The following is a 21250-nucleotide window of genomic DNA, read 5'->3' as shown; positions in this document are numbered from 1 at the left end:
CAGCTATATGTACAGCCAAGTTCTTAATTGACTCAGTCTTCTTTTTCATGTCATCTGTGAACCTGAAAACAACTTTAAGAATTTAAAGGACAATTTGGAGATAAAGAAGAGAATTTTCACACATAAAAAGGAATTCTAATCTAACAGAAGGAAGTTGACAAGTTTCCTTCCTAGACATCCAAGAAATAAAGGAAACAAAACTGGTAGCTTAGAATCACAAATGCAGGTTCAAAAACTCCTGAGTTGTAATTTTAATTCATACAGAATATATGGACAGGTAAGTGCTCTTTTTATCTTGAAACCTTTCCTCCACTTTAAATGCAGAAGAGCTAAAAAAGAAAAGCTTCCTAGAAAAGGGAAGGAAAACATGACATAAGTGTATTTTAAAAATTATTCTTGCATGAAGGATCTGTGCTGCCCAGGGGACGAAGACATACAGGTGTGAGGGCCTCACTAGATACTTTAGGTAAACAACTCACAGTATTATTTTATAAATACAAAATGGCACATACATTAAGGAAAAAGGAAAGGAATAGAGTAAGATTGAATGTCTACTTTTAGACAACAAAATTAGGACTTACTCTTGCAACGTACAAGGATCACACTGATTTCAGAAAAGGAGTCTGGAGAAAATGAAATCTTGAACAGTTTAAAATGGTTACTGGAGTATGGATGGATTTTACACTATTCCTAAATGCTTAGCTGGAACAATGCCTAAATCTGGTGGCACAAGAAAAAAACTAGATGGGCAGCATGATATTATACTACAGTTGCATGAGAGCACCACTTTAAAATAAGAAAAAAAAAAAACCTCTAAAAATTAAATAATGTAATATTATCAAAATAGAACTGTTTATGTTATCTTCAGTGAAGGAAGGGGTTTTACAAAAACAAAGTACCAAAATATGAAAAAAATCTGTCCTAGGATATCCTAGATCTAGGACTGATGTCTGTGTATACAAATCAAAATATCAATGACTCCAACTTATTTTTGTCAAAATATCAAGGGCTGAGGTTGATTTTCCTGCTTCAAGTTTTCATTACATAAGGTCTGACTTGGAAAGAGGAAAAAACAGGCACTATCCTTCAAAAAAAAAAAAAAAAACAAAAAACAAAAAAACCCAAAAAAACAAAAAAAAACCCAAAAGAAAAACCAACAAAAAAACCAACCAACCCAAAACCCAATATATATTAAATGTTAAAGGCTACAGAAATTATCTAGGAGAACCAGAAGCAGCATGGAGAGTGAACCAACTGTTCATGCCTTCTTCCAAGAAAAGAGCTATGTGACCAAGAACAGAACAGGAAAGTACTTAGAAGAAAGATATATTAAGGGCTATACTAAGTAGGCAAACTCAAGCAGACTATTTTGAGATTGACATTAAAAGGCATGAGTGTTTTTCTGACTTGTTATTGACAAAAACAGAAAGGTTGATGAGGATTGTAAATTAAGTTCAATTCCTCCAACTGCAGGAAACCATACCACATAGTCCTTTCATAACTGTTCTTGACTCCCAAACCATCTTAAAACTATCTGCCTTTTCAAATTGCCTCATCATATTGGCAGCTCAGAGCTATTCTCAGAATAACTAAGTAACAGAATTCACATATTTTTAAGTGCTGAGTTACAGTAGAAGAGAATTTACATTACAGTAAGAAAATATTTTTCCTTAAACACATGTTTTCTGCTTTATACTAAAAAATTAAACTAAACATCAAGTTCATCCTCTGAAATACATTGTTATTTCTATATGCTGATGATGCATTCCAAATTCTGCCAGCAAAAAATTTCATTATTTCACTCCTACTTCTATTCTATCATTAAGGAGACCATTAAATAAAATTGATTCCAACCCTATGAGCTGGTTTCTAGTCTCATTCTGACCCAGTAATTTCCCTTTTATTTTTCTTCTGATAGTTTTCTGCTCTCCTATAGTTAATCTGTATTTATTCCGGTTGCAGTAATAACGGGGAGCTAAAAAATACTCCACTAAATTCCACAAGGTATTTCCTGCCTTGAGAAATAGCACCTTTCTTGCCAAGAAAGCATCTCATGCTTATTCCTAACATTATCTCCATTTGGATACATTACTTTTTATCCAGATACCCTGTGAAATCTTCCCCAAAATATATTTTGCCTTGCCTGGAATGCCACTGCTTGATATTATCTGTTGTTCTGAACCAAGACCACATGAACGCTGCTAAATAATCCAGAGAGGACAAGAAATCGAAAAGGAATATAATTATAATAGTTTGGATTTAAATGATCACAACCACACCTCTATTTGCCCCCTTTGTGAAAATATATGAACACCAGAAAAATATCTAGATTTTAATATCTCTATTTCATTTTGTTCCACTCATCTGCCATGCCAAACATATTGCATTTACCCAAGGAAGAGTTCTAGCAATTTGTTGACATCTGACCTCAAATCTGTACACAGAAATATTAACTGTTGTCTTCTCAGCAGATTCTATCCACACCTTGTGCATTGTCTGGGCTTCTCTTGGGTCCAGCTAATGATTATAAATGGCAAAGAATAGCTAATTTAATTGCAAAAGGTAATGATGCAGTGAGCATAAGATTAGTTTCACCCCAGAAGGTAATGTCCTCAAAACAATAATAAAGGGAGTGATCAAAAGGACAGGAGAAGCTTGTCTTAATGTAAATACAGGCAAATTGAACACTGTAAGGCAGAAGCAACTTAGCAAAAAAAAAAAAAAAATCACTGAAAGAAAATTAAAAACAAAATCCCAAACCAAAACCAAAAACCCAAACAAACCCACTGAACTGTACAGTAAATTACAGTTAGCAAATGTTTCCTATCCCAAGCTGACTAGATAATTCAGAGAATGAACACACCAATAATTTTATTACCAAGAAGCTCTGAATCTATTGGGAACTGTAAAATTCTTCAGGCTAATTTTAATGAAACAATGTGACTTTTAAATCACAGGCAGATACAGAAAAGGAACCAAGTAAGACTCTGAAGTTTTGATAACTGTAGAGAAGCAGAAATTCTGGCCAATACAAAATTTTAAAGACACAGATATTTTCAGTTTTTCACCCATATTATACCTGAATTTTAGACAAACTTTCATAAACATGAAAGGTCCATAAAGACTAGCATTTGGTTTACCCCTTGCTATTAACATGGCCTATAATGTGTACTTATGCAAAAAAAGGAAGCATTTGAAAAGTGTTGTAAAAACAGGAAGACCAGTAATGCACCAGTGTAATGAATACCTCCTTACCTCTATTACCTCATACAGATACAGCGGACTTGATCTTACTTTTAGTTAACAATGCTAATATTATTCAACTTGAACAGCATCATGTGTTTTTTACAAAAAGAGAAAACAATTCAAACACACTGACATTCCTATTATTTTAATCTTAGGCTCTTGATTTAATCAGTTATAACAACACATATACACACACAAAAGTATATTGTTATTTTACTTATATAGCAATATATATAGCAATATGGGTCTATAGCAATATGTATATTTTGTAAAGATGTTCTCCCCTTAGCAATCCCTTCAGAATATATAAGTTTAGTAGTGTTGAGGAAAACATTCAGTAGAGGTAGCTTGGTGTGCAGCTGCAGTGCCAGATGCAGACTGAGCTCTGGATGGTGGAGAGAAATGAGGCAAGGGGCTGGGAAGAAGCACTGACCATTTGCACAACAAAAGGCACAGGGACCTGTATCACAGTCACTTGACTGGACACTCAGAGAAACAGCAGGAGCAGAGGATTGAGAAGGATGACCCCAGACTTTTGCTGCATAGACTGGGAGGGTACAAAACCCCATAATTTTATTTATTCAGAATCCCTCATGAGAGGCACCAGCCCAGACTGTTGTTTTGCTGTTGCACCGTAATTAAATGACTTAAGGGATGGAGAGGACTGAGACGCCGCTATGGGAAACTGGGTATGTGTGAGGGTGGGGCATGCAGCGAGTCAAGTGGGGACCTGTCAGCCCCCTGGAGCTGCCCAAAGTCTCTGCCCATGCGAGTGTGACTGCCAGAGTGACTCCTGGATGGTCAGACAGGGACGATTCCTCAGCACCAGCTACATCCTGCTTAGCCACTGCCTGCTTGAAACAAAGCACGTTTAGGTGATAAGACATCAGGTGGCTAAGAGATTCCAAAAATGGACAACCTTTCATCTTAATGAAGAATAAAGACAACTTTTCTTGTCATTTACATAACCTCTGTGTATCTGCATATAAAGGAAATAGTGTGGGGTTTTTTGTTGTTTTGTTTGTTGCTTTTTTTAAATTTGCCTTAACATGGCTCTTTTTTATGTGGCAAGACCTGATTTCTTTGCTTTAGGCTGTTCTCTATCTGTTTTCCAGAAAAAAAAAAAAAAGCTCTTTTTTTATTAATATCTCATTAATATCTCAAGCCTCTCTTTACATTCTGATCAAAAAACATGAAAATACAAATCATGTGCTTTTTAGAATTATGATATATTATGCATGCAACAATCCCTTACAAACAGGATATTCACAGAAAGCTGTTTCACCAACAGTTCATTAGCCTGCAAACACTCCTTGTCCATGATGATAACCAAATGGAAAATATATTTAGTACTTACCTCTACTAATGCTATCTGTTTTATAACCAACCTGTTCTCACTGATTTCTCTCACATCCTAAATACTACATCAGCAAAAGCTGGGGTAGAGTATTGATTTATGGAGGAGGGTTTGACTCTTTTTTTTAAAGAGAAAGCCAACTGTGTAACAAAACATTGCTTAGTTTTTTTATTGCTCCTTGTAACTGTCAGACCTACATATTTTTTTGCGTATAAAATTGCTACAAAATAAAAGTTATTATTTTTCAGCCATATATATGGAAGTAAACAGGGAGTTAATCTCTTAGTAAGGAGGTAATCTTCAAAGATTTCAGAAATGCACCACAGTCACTGCTAGTCCTGAAAAAGCCTATGATACTGGACTTCAGTATTGTCTTAATTTTCAGCTTGTCTTAATTTTCATTTCTAGCAAGTCTAGCACAGGCCTCTTAAAGAGATGCTTATGCTTTTGTCAGTCTTGTTCAGCTGGACTCCAGCTAGCTCAGGAATCTACAGACATGTTTAAGACAAATTTGATGCAGACAAAAATTCAACATTCAAAAACTGCAAGAATTCCAGTCATCTCTGAAGTGATTCACTGGGCTCAAGATTTTGATGCATGGAGGTATGTTTTTTAATAGTCAAGTTTCAGTGAACTTTCTCCATCAAACTTCACTTTAAAAGCAGTGTATGACTTGGTATTGAAATAAGTATAATCTAAGAACAACTCAAAATTGCTGGAGCAGAAGACTGATTATGCTAAACAGTTATTCTCAGGTAAAATTTTAATCACAAATAATTCTTGTTTACAGTACAATCACATGAGATACTAGATTATTTTAGATGGAAATATAGAGGATCAGTCAAATTCAATATCAAGCCTCCTCAGAGCCTGATAGTAAAATCTGAACATTGTTAACTTCTGCAAACACAGTTTTTTAACAAAGATTTTTAAATGCTCCTATCTGAAGATGTCAATTAAGGGTTGATATATCTACTTCATTGGGTAAAGCAGTTTCTTTGATACAGAATTTCACATTTGTTTTTATTATTTTCCTTTCATAAAAAATAAACATATAACAAATGTCACAAGTTAAATTCCCTTAACTCCTTTATCACTTACTTTGCCTTCTAGAGTCCTTTTGTGCCATCAACATTTGATGTAGTACAAGAATATTTTAGAAGTGCCAATTAAAAGAATATTCTACATGAGTAATGCTACTTGAAATATTGAAAGAATCTGCAAGCTGAATATTGCTTTGAGGATAAAAATACTGATTCCCCAAATAATGCTGAAATTACAAAATTTGGTAGCATCTATTCTTCTCCAAAATCACACAGATCATAATTCTAGCAATGGAAGGAAAATGGAAATCATATCTGCACACATGTCTGAATGATAGAGTGGGGGTTTAGTTTTGAGAAAATAAATAGTATAAGACGACAAACCATACAAAATTCTAGTAAATAATTGCCAAGCAATATAAAATGAGGAATAAAAACCCCTTAAAATTTGGCATTCATGACAAGATTTCCACAGAGAAACTGATAATACACCAGACAGCATCCCAGTGGAAATCACAGAATCATAGAATGGTTTGGGTTTAAAGGGGCCTTAAAGATCATTTAATGCCAAACCCCTGCCATGGGGGAGAGGTCAGGATTAAGAAAAAAATCTGACAGTGTTATGAGAAAGTGGTCAAACAGTGAAAATACTAATTAACATTTGCTGCCGTGCTCACCCACAACAAACATTCAAAAGAATTTCAGCGAGGACAGAATTTCACAAGGAGTGAAAGTAGGAGAAAGGGAAAATGCTAAGTTGCCTAGCAGTCTCAGTGCTCCAAGGAGAAATGAGGACTCATAGCATGGAAGCAGTACCAACACCAAAGTAGTTTTTCAATATTGCAGAAAGGTTTGTGTATTATCCAGACATTAGGAAAGAAATACTGACTAATGCAGGTGAAATGCAAATCCAGGGGATACAATGCCACAGACAAGTTCCTGGAGGTAAGCTGTCAGAAACTCTCAACATCAGTTTGATAAAAACAAAGCCTTGGAAGGCAACATAACAACTATTGAAGTTGCAGATGAAAAAAAGAGCTGAAGTTTCTCATCTAGAGAAGGAACCCATAGGGCTTATTTATAAACATACAGTATTAAAATATATTATATGACATTGTCATCTATTTGTATGCAGTCAGGTGGTATAAACAGGGAAGAGTTTATGGACACAGTGTCTTGACTAACTTGGAAAAACTGATTCTGCAGCATCCAGGAAAAAATTAACCCTGAGCTGAAGAGTAAAAAGTGACAACAGATCAAGTGAATATTAATGTCCTTGACATAAAGAGTTTACATTTATAAGTTCAGACACTGATCTAAATGACTATACAGAATGAATCAAAGTTTTCTATATACATTCTGTAATATGGCATAATCAGACAAAAATCTATGCCAATGACACTTTTTTATATATGTTCCTGAGTAAGACATTTTTAACAGTAAGTGAAATAATCTGAATAAACTGTACATTACTAAATTAAACTAACATTGAAAATTCAAAGCAGTACATAGAAAATAGAGAAACTTATATTATGCTTATACAATCAAGAGTTGTAAATTTAATAACGGGCTGCATGGCATTAACCAACCTGAGTTACTACACCATTATCTGCATTCAGTAACCACTGGCTTTACTGATCATCAATTTTTCTATTTGCAGATATTCACCAAATCAGCACTGCTTTATTCTACATTACTTACTATAAAAGCAGTAGGACAGTAAGGGAAACTCTAGAACAAAGAAAACGTTTACCCACTAGCAACAGATACTAAAATACTATTCTTAAACACTTATTTAAGACAGTGGTAGAATATTCATTTTCCTCACCTACATTAGGCAACAAGATACTTCTGAAGGAATAGTTAAAAGATAAGCAAATTCTAGGCTAAGAAATATTGTTGTTTGGACTACATTCAAGTATAGCATGTTTTGTCAAAAGAAAATTTCTTACCACAGCTTTGGCTGAACTTTCCTGCAAATCCCACAATAATATGTTGTTATCAGCCAGTGAAATAATCTTTTTACCATCTCCCATCGGTTCCCACATAACACTGTAAAACAGAAACAGAAAAACAAAATAAATAAAAAAATAACCCAACATTAAAATCCAGAATTTGAACTAGAAGGACATTTTAAATCCTGTAGCTCTAATCTATACCAAAATATATTAAACCATAGTCCTTCTGGTTTCTTTTAGGTGAAATCCACCACATATTTTAAGTCCAACTCTCCCATTAACTAGCAATTTCTAGCAGTCATTCTGCATACACAGAAATACAACCAGAGACCTTGATGTACACTAATTTTAGAAGGCTTTAGTTTGAAACCTCAGAGTTGTTCATATGGAGTGTTACGCATCCTTTTTGAAGGTGCACCAAAATCATAAGCCTTAGTTTTGATGCAATTCTGCAGCTGTCATCATGACTTAATCAGTATATACTTTTAACCTGTGATTCACTTCATGCTATACAGGAAGGAATGCAAGAAATCAGTCCTCCTCTCTTATTCTATCTCTTAAAAGCAGCATATTTAAGCCAGTCAGTATGGGCAACTCAGCTAACTACACGCACTCTCAGCCCTAATAAACTTGCTGGAGGTAACAGTAGGATTGAAAGAATACTCTCATTTTATGAGAATAGGCTTCTATTTTTGTAATTTTGTAACACTTTTATAACCAAGTTTTGCAACCTCCCAATAATCTAGAGTAACAATATACCTGAAGGTAGAGATCACAACTTTAGTATCAATAGGTTAATGGAGAAACTTCTTTCCATTTTAAGACTGAACCTTCAGCTATCTAAAAGCATTTGATATGCTGTTTTCAGCTTCAGAGCCCAGTTGAAGTCCCACTGCTTGAAGTTTATCACAAGTCCATGACTAGACACAAGTTTTCTAGTCATGGACTTCTCACAAGTTTCTTACTTCTCATGGACTAATCACAAGATTGTTTTGCTTTTTGTGTGAATCAATTCAGTAACTGGATGTTTGGAGACTGAAATGTTATAATTTATGGTTTAAATATCCTCATGAAAGACTTTTGCCTATTACAGCAAAACTGTATAAAAGCTGCAGAGAAAACCACTCAAACCCTGAATGGGGCCTTGGGCTGCACATAGATGGAGGTAAGATAAAGTGACTCAGGCCTGGGCTGGGGAAGAAGAACACATTCCCAGAGGGACCAAGCTTAGCACCTTTGGGGACCAGACCACAGCCCAGGGCTGTCAGCTGCCAGGCTCAGACAGACCCTCACACCAAAGGGTTGGGGGAGAGAGGCTTTGGGTGTATGGTGAAAAAACCTCTGGTGAGAGGCGTTGAACGCCCATCCTCTGCTGTGCAGAGCTCAGCTGTGGGGCCCCTTCACCCTGGGAAAGGTGAAGGGGATGTCATGGTCCCCCAAAGGCCCCCCAGACCCTGCACCAGAGCACTGCAACATGATTCAACAGATCCACAGTGTTGCAAGGGACAACATCAAACTTGCCCTCCCCAGGGAAGGCACATGGGCGTTCCACCTCAATATTATAAACATTTTTAAAACCATTGCATTCCATTGCTTTGTGGTGGTAGTGGGTAGTGGAGGACCCTCACCACCAAGAAGCCAGATGGAGGGGAGCCACGAGATGTCACTGGGACCCTCAGAAGGCTGATCTTTCTACCTCACCCCTGTTACTCTCTGCCCCCCACCCCTGCACATCTTTTTCTATTTCTTTGTTTTCCCTTTCCAGTCTTTTCTTTCTTTTATCTTTCTATTCCTTTCTTACTTTTTCTCTTGTTTTCTCTTTGCCTCTTTTCCTATTAAATAAAATACATCAAGTGTTTTGGCACCAACATCTAACCTAGTTTAATCAAGTTTTGAGGTATATTTCAAACCTTTCTGGGTTTGATCCATTTTATTCACAGAGACTTAGTTTTCCTTGCTCTTCTGTGTTAATTTGGAATGTTAAAGATGAAAGAAGGTTGCACAAATAGATGCAGCCTTGGGTAACTAAGCCCAACATTAGGCAGCCACTAGCAATCTTCCTAACCCTGCACTGCACACTATGCATGCTTCTATTTTATCCCAGATTTCGCTTTACTCCTATATTCCTAAAACACTGGATATAATCTGGCTGACACCAGATCCAAGTGATGGAACTTCATCTAATCTTCATCTTATGCTATAAAACACAAGGAAAAGAAAATAGGAAGTTGCAGGTAAGAGAAAGAAGTGACAAAGTATCTTTTTTCCCACCATTCATACAACAAAACACAGTTATTCTTAGCTGATACCTTCCTCTCAAATTACTCTTGCTCCTGGTGTAAACAGTTTCATCAGTTTTTATTCTGCACTTTTAGTAAAACAAGCATCAGATACACAAGGCAGATGGCTGCACCTGTTTGCTGTTTTGTAAAGAAAAGTCTGGAACTAAAACTGAAAGGATGCATTGGCTGACTTCTTACCCACTGAACTTTTCTGTAAGGCAATGCAACAGAATAAAGAAAGGACTAACTTCTGCACCTATATTCTGCTGGAAGCATGACCTGCATCCCTTATTGTGTTGCCAATCCATGAAAATTACCTACCTATAAAAGCCCATTTGTAGTGAGTTTTCTTGTATTAGGACAAAATCACTACATTTAGTACATTAAGCTACCATCATGTTTTCAAATGTGTTTTACCAAGAACATGGTACTAGAACAATTCTATGATTTATTTTAAATTTGGCTGTTTTGTCTGTAGTATTGCCAATCTTATTCAACAATACACACTTTTGAAAAGTATGGTACAACTTGGAAAAAACTTAGAAGCAACTGAAAATGAGTGTTAATAATAAAAAAGATGACATGCAGTTTCAATTACATGTTCACCTACATTTTGCCCATAACAGTGTTAAGAAACCAACTGGCACTGCCATGTGTATTTCAGAATTTCATTTAGTTGCGCTGCACAGATACATCAATTAGATCCTTCAAATAGATGAAAATATTTTATGAAAACATATAACAAGATAGAGAAAATTAACACACTATAACCTGCATGTGATCACAACTAACCTTCCACAATCTGGTTTTCCAATGTGAAATTGAAAGATATCAGGATGGCTGAATAGCTAACTAAGAAATCTTCAAGTTGATTCTGATCACATTTATTTAAGTCCATCATTTTATTTACATATTGCTGAAAATATAACTGGTATTTGTTTGTATATCTACATGTTGATCTATGTAGATATATTTTTAATTACAGACAATGAAATCTGGTTTGACCACTTACCCTTTAAGAGTCTTTTCAGCCAGAGATCAGTATTTTTTATGCCTGTTGATATATCTGCACCTTTCCTACATGAATCACTGATTTTTTTCAGTCGCAAAAGCTAGATTGAAAACAATTTCTTTGATGTTTTCAAAGGTACATCTTTCCACATCTTTAACCATCACTGAACTTCAAGGTAAAAGAACTTTTCCAGCTGAATACAGTGTACTAATTAGAGCCAATTCTAACTGAGCTGACATACCTTGCAAAGAAAAGGTCTCTCCAACATTCACTCTGTCCTTGTGGGATGCCCATTTTACCTCTATTTCATTTTTCATTTATGGGTGTGGTTCTGGTGATCATTCATTAAGATTTTTTAATCTTAAGTAGAGGTTACTCAAATCACTTTTTGTAATATGTTCAGCTATGTTCTGTACTCATGACTGAATGTCAAACATGTAATACTATGGAGAACAGGAATTATTGGTGAGTGAAAAGAAAAAGTTACTTTTGAAGCAAGATACAAATTTCAGAGAAACTGAAGTTTTCATTTAGAACAGTTTTCAGCATAGCAGAAATGGTGATAATGTCTAAAAAGGAAAACAGATAATCCAGGCAGTACCATTTTCCTCAGTGTGCCAACAGTTGCTGATGCTTACAGTTTTCAGAAATGGACAAGAGAGACATCAAATTCACAGCTGCCACTCAGAAACTGAGTGGCAACTTCACGGTTGCTCTTTAAATAATCTATAAACAGAAGATAAGCAATTATATATGTTGTATTTTACCCTATTTTGTTATCATCTAACTCAGGATGCTTCAATTAAGCTTGCAGCTACTAGTTTTTAGTATAAAAAAAAAAAATTAAATCCTACAGATAACATTACCTTAGCAAAAAATAAGAGTATTTAAAATAGTCACTCAAATGCACACATGAAAGGACCCCATTATCTTCTCCTATGCAGAAAAGATAGTTAACACCTTTATCAATAAACATACAGAGCTTTTACAAATGAACAATTCAAAGTCCTCCATTATAGACTAAGGAAGAAAAAAGCAACATGGAAACACTTTCACTGACATGAACTGTAGTTAAGCCACAAGTGCATTAACGTTAACACAGCAGGCATTAACAACTGCATAACTGCAATTACAGAAGTAACAACCATTTATTTCTACAAATGGAAAAATTTTGCTAGACTGAAAACTCTCGTGCATTGAAAAATGGAAAACATACCCATGCATTTGGTAACTCAGCAGACCATCCTGCAGCTTCCCTGTAGCCCACCAGAAAAATTCACATATTAAGAACGCAAATATTGTGCCTTCTTTGCACTATGATGATTCCAATTTAAAGATTACACTTGCTTATCAGATAATCAGGACATTAATTCTAAGAGACAGGAGATCAGACCAAGTACAGCCTGGAACCCACATTCTTGTTCCCTACCCAAGTGCTCTACAAAACAGCCGCATTTCTGAATGAAATCAGTTCTGGCTATTTTACAGTGTACTGAAGTCTGCTGCAGGGAACACAAGTTACACTTGATCTCAAAATTCTCAGACACTGAGATCTAATTTAGAGTCCAATTCAAGATGCGGTGAAACGAGAACCACAGCTTCCTAAAAAACAAACCTAGAAGGTAAGGTGAACATTTTAGCTAAACAACTGCTAAGCAATGAGAATTAAGAAATGAAGGGTTATTTTGGACAAGAACCCCAAAGATAGCTGGGCTTTATTGTGACTCTTGCATTATTATTACATTCAGAAAAATTAAACTGCTTTACAAACAAATAAAAAAGCATCCAAACAAGGATGTGCCCCAGAAAAATCACTAAATTCTAATTTTTTTTTTCATTAAATTATCATTGTGTAGGTCTCTACAACACACTAACCACGGAGCAGCTGCTGCCACAGACACCATTTTTATTCTGTTGCTTGAACAGGGCTTTAAAAAACCCCAAAGTGAATATTATGGATATTTGACAGGTCAGGAAAGAAACATGTAACTGGCTTGTCCATAGACCAAGTAAGGTGGTCAGCCTAGGAAAAACATTTTGCTAGTATCAGTGTCTGTCAGGAAAGCACACAGTTTTGCAAATCTCTTGCCCAGCCTCTGGACACCTCAGAATGACAATATTTTTTTCCATGTACTAAGGCAAAAATTAAGGGCTGAAACAAATTTATTTGCAAAACAGCTGGAGTGATCAAAAACAATCTCTGCAGACTTACTTTAAAGAAAACACGTATCTACTTTTGAGAGGGACAATTTGAGTATTTTCATAAGGGATTTTTCAAAGATGGAAATATGGATATAGCATATCCTTAATAATTTATGCTGTTTGTAACAAACTGTGTGGTTGGTCAGGGGAATAATACCTAACAAAGCAGAATATTCCTCTGAGTATATTTCTCCAGTGAGTTAAAACATATGCCTAAGATGATATAGGTTGCCTAGATCTGCACTGATAGTTGAAGAAAATCACCACTCCTGTTCAGAAGAACAGAATGCTAAAGTTTACACAGACCTAGCATAGATGTACCCTCTAACACCTCTAATCCAGCAACTGTTAATTCTGGGGGAATTTGAGGTGAAGAGACTGCAAAAAGTAGCTGGGACTGTAACTAATGTGGTCTCCCTAACTTACCTCTATATCACCATTGCCCGAGCCTGAACACTGGGATGGATGGACTGTGGGAAGCTGCAGGGCACCCCTTCAGGTCTCACGGACATTTTACCAAATAGATACACTTAATCACAAATGTACCAGGGTCAATTTTTTCATCCAATAAACATCCAAGAGACATTTCAAAACCCTGAATTTTTAACTACTATGTATGCAAGTGTCAGCAGCAACATTGCTGTATCTAGAGTCATCCCAGAATATTGTGCTGGAAAGAATACTACTCTAAGGGATAAATATTCTAAATAATAAATGCTTAATGGGGTTTTGGAGAGCAAACTGGAATCTGATACCAAGAAAACAGGGGCACCTGTTCAGTTAGTTCCTCATGAACATTTAAATTTTTCCTGCATAACTAATTTTTTCACAGTTCTGCAACACTGGTTTTTCTTCAACATTTCTCACTAACATTTTAAGCAATTCAGTAAGACTGAACATAAAACTATTATAGTAAATAGAGTAATAGTAGAATAAACAGAATTATCTATCTCACCAGCAAAATCAGTTGAGGCAGACTTCAACCCTCACTTTTTTAGTGGTATGAATAGCTTAAGTGACATTACAAAGAGGAAGAAAGCCCCTTTTAAAAATAGTTCGATTTTCTTTCAGTGGGGAAAAATCTCAAGTAATTTAGCAGTAAAACTGGGGAATATAACAGCATGGTGAGTACAGAAACTAAACTATGTTCAAGTTGGGACAGAAAAGTGAAATAGTACTCTACAACCCCTCTTTTGGTTTTTACTTGTAGAGTAACACAATTCCTACACTATTTTCTGTATCATGATTTATGAATCCAAACTAAACACAAACAACTGCAAAGAACTCATAAAAACTAATTTTCATTCAAGCATATGGTATCTATTTAACTTATTAAAAGTTATAATTTAACTGAATACATATAGTAAGTTCACAAAACTGAATAAATAAATATTTTCCCTTTAGTATTTGCTTCAGTGTCAGATTTTAGCTTGACTAAGTTTCCCTCTGCTTTACATGAGTAGAGTCAAATTCTGATTAAAAGCTAACATAATAAACAGGGCATATAATACAAAGTTCTATTATTTCAGCATCCAATTAATGAATCACACTTATTCCCTAGAAAAAGTGATTACATTGAAGAGCTTAAAGTTTTAAAATTGCATGATACTAACCATTCAGAATTACCACAAACATTCAAGGGAATGAAAACAAGAAAATGAGTGTTCTAAATTCCTCTGCTGGTTTGAGACATATTTTAAATGTAAGAAAATGTAAGAAAGTCATCTAATAGTTGAACAGTGAACATTTGTATTTATATATAATAGATTATTTTATTTACAATAAAGACAAATCAAAGATTCAAGAGATCAAAATCTTGTTAAGAATTCAAGATCACATGGAATTATGAAGAGAGCAGAGACATAAATACAGTTTAAACTTTTACCAATTTAGAAAGGATCAAATATATGAAGGGCATTATCAGTACTGATAAGAAGCTGTTAAGATACATTCCCAGTGAAAGTTGTCACTTGGTAAGTTATTCCAAAAAATTATCTCTATACTTACTGTAATATCAGAAGTGGCTGATGGAATATGCGGAATGAACCAAGTGTGGAAGAATTACTCTTAAACGCTGACAATTTCAGATAGCTCTGAAATTTTGTGAATCATGTGAAGATACAATTAATATCTGCCAGGCAGCTGTTAAAACCCAGCCCCCCTTGTCCCCCCACCCAAAAATGCAGAGTTCAATTTATACACCAGAATATGCAACTGACAGTCCTAACACTCTCAAAGAAACTTCTATGCAAATATCAGAGGGAGCTCTGTCCTCACAATTATATTTCTGGTAGTGGGACATATGAAGTGTTAAAATACGATAAGGTTAAAAAAGTTAAGATTGCATTTGTTACATGTCTTTGCTATAAAATATATCTAACAGTTACTGTTCCACATATTCAAGACTCTATGATCCCTCTAAAAGTCTTGTTACTTTCAGGTTTATATTCATTAGGTACAGACTATTAAATTATTTTAGACTTTATTTTTTTTAATGAAACCCTAAGGTAGAATTTTTACACATATATCCTGAAGCCTACAGAGAGGTACTATAGAAGAAGTAACATTGCTAACATCATGACAGGAAAGAGAAGTGATACCTGAATAACACATGAAAGTGTTAGAGCTATGAAAAACACCATTTTCACTTTTGAGTTTCATATTCTCTTACTTCTTGGCGTTTTTACTTGAAAATGTTTTGGTATGGTTTGTTTTTTGTGGGCTTCTGGGTTTTAAAAATAAATTTAAAGGCCAAAAAAGTAAGTAAAACACTACTGCATTTCAGTCATCTGTCTTCATGGCTTCAATTATGAATGAGCCTAACTTTGATGAGGTGACTGTGTGCATTAATGGAATGAGCATGATGAAGCAATAAAATATTATGTATTAAATCTCTACTCAAGTTGAAAAGACTATAAGAGCGAATAATTGTACTCCTGTAAAAAGCCAACCTTAATGAGGTTGATTTGTACCGTGTACGGCCAAGGAAGAGATGGTACTTCTCTGTACTCTATTTGGAGACCTTCAATTAAATGCCAAATAAAATCTAAGTATTTCAAATCTGTGGGAATAGCTCATTTATAATAGCTTTCTCCTTTGTGAATTTAAAGTTCTAATTTAATATTTTAGTGATAAACATCCTGGAGTTCTTGAAACATCTGTGACTCTAAAGAATTTATAATTTCTCTTCCTCTCTACATTCTCTTAGATATGGTAATATTTGCATGTTCATATCTAGGATTGATTGAGTTGGATAGACAAAAAAAAAAAAAAAAAAAAAAAAAAAAAAAAAAAAAATCAACCTGAGCTAGTACATCAGCCTAATGAAGTAATCTATCATTATTACTAACATATTCATTCCTTTCAAACAAATTTTAGCAGCTCTTGTTTTCTATATAAAACATGAATTCTTCATTCCTCACCTTTCAGGCTTCTCAGAATTGAGCCTCCACTTATATTGTCTCTGTAACCTCCATTCATTTTCCCTTTACAGTTGTATTTCACTATTCATCTAACAGTCTCCCCTTATTTATTTTCATTTTATTCCACATTTACTCCATAGATCACAGTCCAACTTACTTCAAATTTTCCCCTCTCTTTTGAAGTACATAGCTTAGTACTGAACAGGATCTACCCTATTTTATATCTGCCTATTTTATATCTTTGGAAAGCAAAAAGTAGGATGCTAAGCACTGAGAGGCAAGCCTGCTTCCAGTAGATTCAAGAGAAACTCCCTGCTGTGTTATGAATTCAAGATCTCACAGATTATACTTTCTCTTATGGCCTGTAGTATCTTCCTTCTCCAAGGACTATCCTGTCAAGTCTACTACCAAAAAAGTCTGCAGCAAAACAGAGAGAAGTAGAACAGGAGGTTACTGTTCTAAATACTAAAATACAAGTCTTCAGGGGTTTAACAGACAAGAGTTCTGGGGATTCCTCCAAGCTGCACTCAGAAGAATAATCAAAATCTCATTAACTGCTGTCCCGTTTCCTTGGCCTCTCCTATGTGCTAAACAGTACGTTGGACAGTACTGCTTCTTGCAAGATATCCAGTGGCAAGTTCCTTTAGTTGAATCTTACAACATCGCATAGATCAACATGCTTACTGTTAAAAAGATTTAACTCTGTATGAATACATATACTTATCTACAGAAGGAATTTATTGAAGAGATTTTTTTTCTTTTTAAACACACGAATTTCTGTGTGTATCTGGGGTTTTCCACACTGAAAGTAATTCACCCAGTATTTTTGCACTTGAAATCCTTCCATTTTGGCTTACATGAGGAACAGCAGGCAGAGGATGAAAAAATCTTAGGCTAGAATCAAACAGAACAACTAACAGGCCTACTTTTTGGCCTATTTTAAGCATCTGTTTAATTTTCTGTTTATGCCATACAAGAGTTTGAGTAAAAATGCTGATGAGTCCCAAATACAAAGCTTGGAGTCAGTAAATCTCAGAAACTAAAAATGAAAGGTTATACTCATACAGTATATACAGTATATATATATAAGTATATATATACAGCAGCTCATGCAATCCAGATAAAATGGAACTGTAGAAAAGCAAAATTATTTTTCACTTGCTTGTAATGTCTTGGATATTAGATTTTTGCCAAATGTTTTGTCAAGACTAGAAAATTATTTCAAAAAATCTTGAGCGGGCGGAGCACAGTGTTCAATCACACACCATCAAAGTTTAAGATTTTAATCACAATCAATTGAAAATCCTCTTTTGGTCGTGGTTCACAAAAGAGAATTGGTATTAAACAGATGTCTCTGTTGGTTTTTAGTAAGAAATTTCAGAGAAATTGGAGCACAGAATTCCATAAAGAAGATGAGATAAAGGTAAAAAAGTGCAGAATCAGTTCTTAACATCAGTACAGAGTTGAACAAAACCAATACCTGACACACCAGACCTGAAAAAAAATCCCCCCTTTGTGTTTCTTAGTGCATGATACTGGAAACAAAAATCTATGAGGTAAATTTCAGCTACCAGGCTTACCTTGAAAAAAATATGATAAGGAAGTAGAGCAGGGTAAACATGAGCAAAACTACAAGCAAATAAAGCCCTGAGGAGGGTAGTAGATGCTAGAATACATAACCAGTTGCATGTTCAAGATAGTTTTGCTTTTTTCCCTGATTTACAATCAAAACCGAATTACTTATGATCTGCAACCAGACCCATAAATCTTATGAAGCATCTGTGCAATGGATACCAAAACACACAAAAAATATCTTCCTACAAGCTGCTATCTGGAGCCACTGTCACAAAGGCTGACACCAACATTACACGCTGCACCTCTAAACTGTACTGGCAACTCTGCCCACTCTTCCAGGTCCAGCATGTAAAGATATGAGAGAAGCCCAGTTTTATATTTAATCTTTTTTAGCATGCATTCTGACTAATAATACTCAAAATTAACTTAAAAAATGAAGCCTGTATCCAATCATTCATGGCTGCATTCACACTGCTCTACTGCATGCTGTGGATTAAGCAACCCCTTAAAGTGCACGTGGTCACACTAAACTTGGGTCCAGCATTCAGCCTGCGGTTTTCCAGGCAAAACATAAAGGGTATGTATGCTCTCATGGCAAGGCAAATAACAGATCCTTCTTAGTGCAAGTATATGGTGCTAGACCACCACTGATCTCATAGTGGTTGTGTACACCAGAACGCTGGTCTTACATAGTGGTTTGAAAAGTGTTTACACTTTGCATTGAGGAAAATAGTTCTTCTGATTTCTGTTTGGTTCTAACAGCAACTGAACCCTTAGTGTCTAATGGCGTCATGTTTTTCTAAACACTTAAGTAGTGTAATACAAAAAATATTTACCTTGCTATTTGTAGCCAACACACCACTCAGTGGGGTGTGGCCTTTATGCGACGTGTTTACCACAAAAGGCCTAATTTACTCATTTATGAGTTGTGTCCAATATGAGTGAGACAGGAATAGAAAAGTCTGCTCTAAAACAAGATCCTCTAACTCAGTTGTGCTCACCAGAGATGATGTGAGTATTCTGTTTACACCTTTTATCTCCCTGTAACACTGAACTTTTCAAATCTCCATGCATATATATACACATGCACATAGGTAAAGGGCATTAAATAGCAGTAGATAATTGTAAGACTTAAATACTGAACAAAATCAGATAGCAGATGACTGAAAACTGTGCATGAGCTTGTTATAAACTGTAATCAGAGCAAAAAAAAAAAATTCTGGGCATTCATATAATTCACATCCTGATAAAAAGCAGTGATATGCCTCCTATTCCTCCTTTAGTGATCTGGCTACCATATAGAGTTCTGGCATTCCAGCATCAGATAGAAACTGAGTATGGAAAATTATAAGACAAAAGGCACAAAGCTTAAAAAATTAAAACAAATAACAAAAACTCTCCAATTTAGCTTGGAATATTAATTATCAAAAAGTGTCCACAATAAAAAGTGAATTGAAATAATAAAATAATTACAAGGAGGAGTGCTCATATTAAAATATGTAGCAAAGAATTAAAGGATGCTACTACGAAGAAATTTAACACTCATAAAACCTGTATCTCAGAAAAAAGTCATCTATACCATTTCTGAATGCACTGATATGTCTTATCTTTTCAAGACCTGCCTAATAGTACCTTCAATTTACTCTTTTTCTTTGGTTAAAATTTAATCTGCAAGGCTCAAACTAGACATCTGTGGTTAGAAATGGATACTAAAAACTTATTATATGTCCTGCATCTGGTCAGGAAGCAGTGGGAACATGTCATATACCCACATCCATAAAGCACCAAACTTGCAAATACACAATGGACAAATTTAACTTCCTCTTAAATAACAAAAAGGGAAATAAACCTCCATAATAACCTCTGCTGTATTGCAGCTCTCCTTGTCTTGACTTATACAACAGATAAAGAGTACACAGGCACCATGTAACATAATGAATTCTTATCCTTATGAAACAATAAATTACTCACACACTAAATCAGTTGAGTGAAGACTAAAAAAGAAAAACTTAGGTGCAACATCAAATTTACATTCTAAAAGATTCAAATTCTAAGTATTATACCTTTGTGCAACAAAGATGGGGGCAGGTGGAGAAGAACACTTTCAAACAGTACAGAGGCTGTTACTCCATATGTGTTTGCAGGACTTTAATAAATGTTTTTAATCTATGAAACATCTGGGACTAAAAATCCAATTTATACTTTTTTTTTAAAGATGGAATACTTTTAAAGTGCATAGCATAGTTTCTACAATATAAATCTGCACAAAACTAACAGCATGGGTTTATCCTTTAGGCTTTTGCTAGAAGTATAAAATATGCAGAATCCTACCAGGCCATATTGCCATGGGCTGTGTTGTCAAGGTGACAGAGTAGCTCCAGGGTTTGAGTGTTGCTTGATGAATCATCAGGGGATTCATGACTGCCTGATTCCAATTCCTTCGGCATCCTCCAAACAGCAGCACATGTCATGACTTTAGTGTCTGAAGCTAAGCAACAGAGAATAATGTCAACAGATCATTGTATAGGAGATGTATTTTGTACACACTGCACCAACATTTACACAAATCTATAAGCAATGCACATCTGCTGCTTGAAATATTAAAAAATATTATACCAAGATTAATTCAAAGAATGCACAATGTGGCTACAGACACAGACCTCAAGTTAGCAGTCAAGTTGCTGCAAAACTCCTAATTAGCATGTATTTGACATGCGTCTCCCTGAACAAAAGCAAAATTAGGTGCTCATGAAAACTCTTTGGGACGCGTGTTTTCCAGGTTTCATTCCCCATACTGATGTTAATGAAAATGACAAGTTACACTGCTTGATTCCTTAACAGTAAAGATACAGACATCATTTAAACACTTTTAGCAGCTATCTTCAGTTTAATCCAGAGAGTTATCTCATATTCTTTACTAACAGTAACTGTTTATTGCAAAATTAGGTTTCCCAAGTAAGTACGTGCCTCTAACCCCAGCAAACTGAAGGCTTCCAAAAGACAAACTGAACTTACATACATATAGCAAAGTATTACAATGTATGAAGAACAAGGCAACTGTAGATTGAGGAGAAAATACCATATGGTCTGTGTACATACGGCATTGCCCATCACCCAGTACAGCAATTTGTAGCAGTGCAGAATGGGAGGAGA

At 35.3% G+C, this 21250-nt stretch overlaps 1 protein-coding gene across 3 annotated transcripts in view; it reads right to left on the bottom strand.

Annotated features, from left to right (window-relative positions):
- The window catches only part of EIPR1 (EARP complex and GARP complex interacting protein 1), a 75603-nt gene that overhangs the window by 18767 nt on the left and 35586 nt on the right, over nucleotides 1-21250 (bottom strand). For all 3 annotated transcript variants that reach the window (XM_068183531.1, XM_068183533.1, XM_068183532.1), the window contains 2 exons: nucleotides 20429-20585; nucleotides 7599-7698 (listed from right to left, as the gene is read on the bottom strand). In XM_068183531.1, the coding sequence (XP_068039632.1) occupies nucleotides 7599-7698; nucleotides 20429-20585 (257 nt within the window). The remainder of the gene's footprint in view (nucleotides 1-7598; nucleotides 7699-20428; nucleotides 20586-21250) is intronic.

Source organism: Anomalospiza imberbis, chromosome 3 (genome assembly GCF_031753505.1).
Source record: "Anomalospiza imberbis isolate Cuckoo-Finch-1a 21T00152 chromosome 3, ASM3175350v1, whole genome shotgun sequence".
NCBI lineage: Eukaryota > Metazoa > Chordata > Aves > Passeriformes > Viduidae > Anomalospiza > Anomalospiza imberbis.
This window is presented reverse-complemented; position numbering and strand designations above follow the sequence as displayed.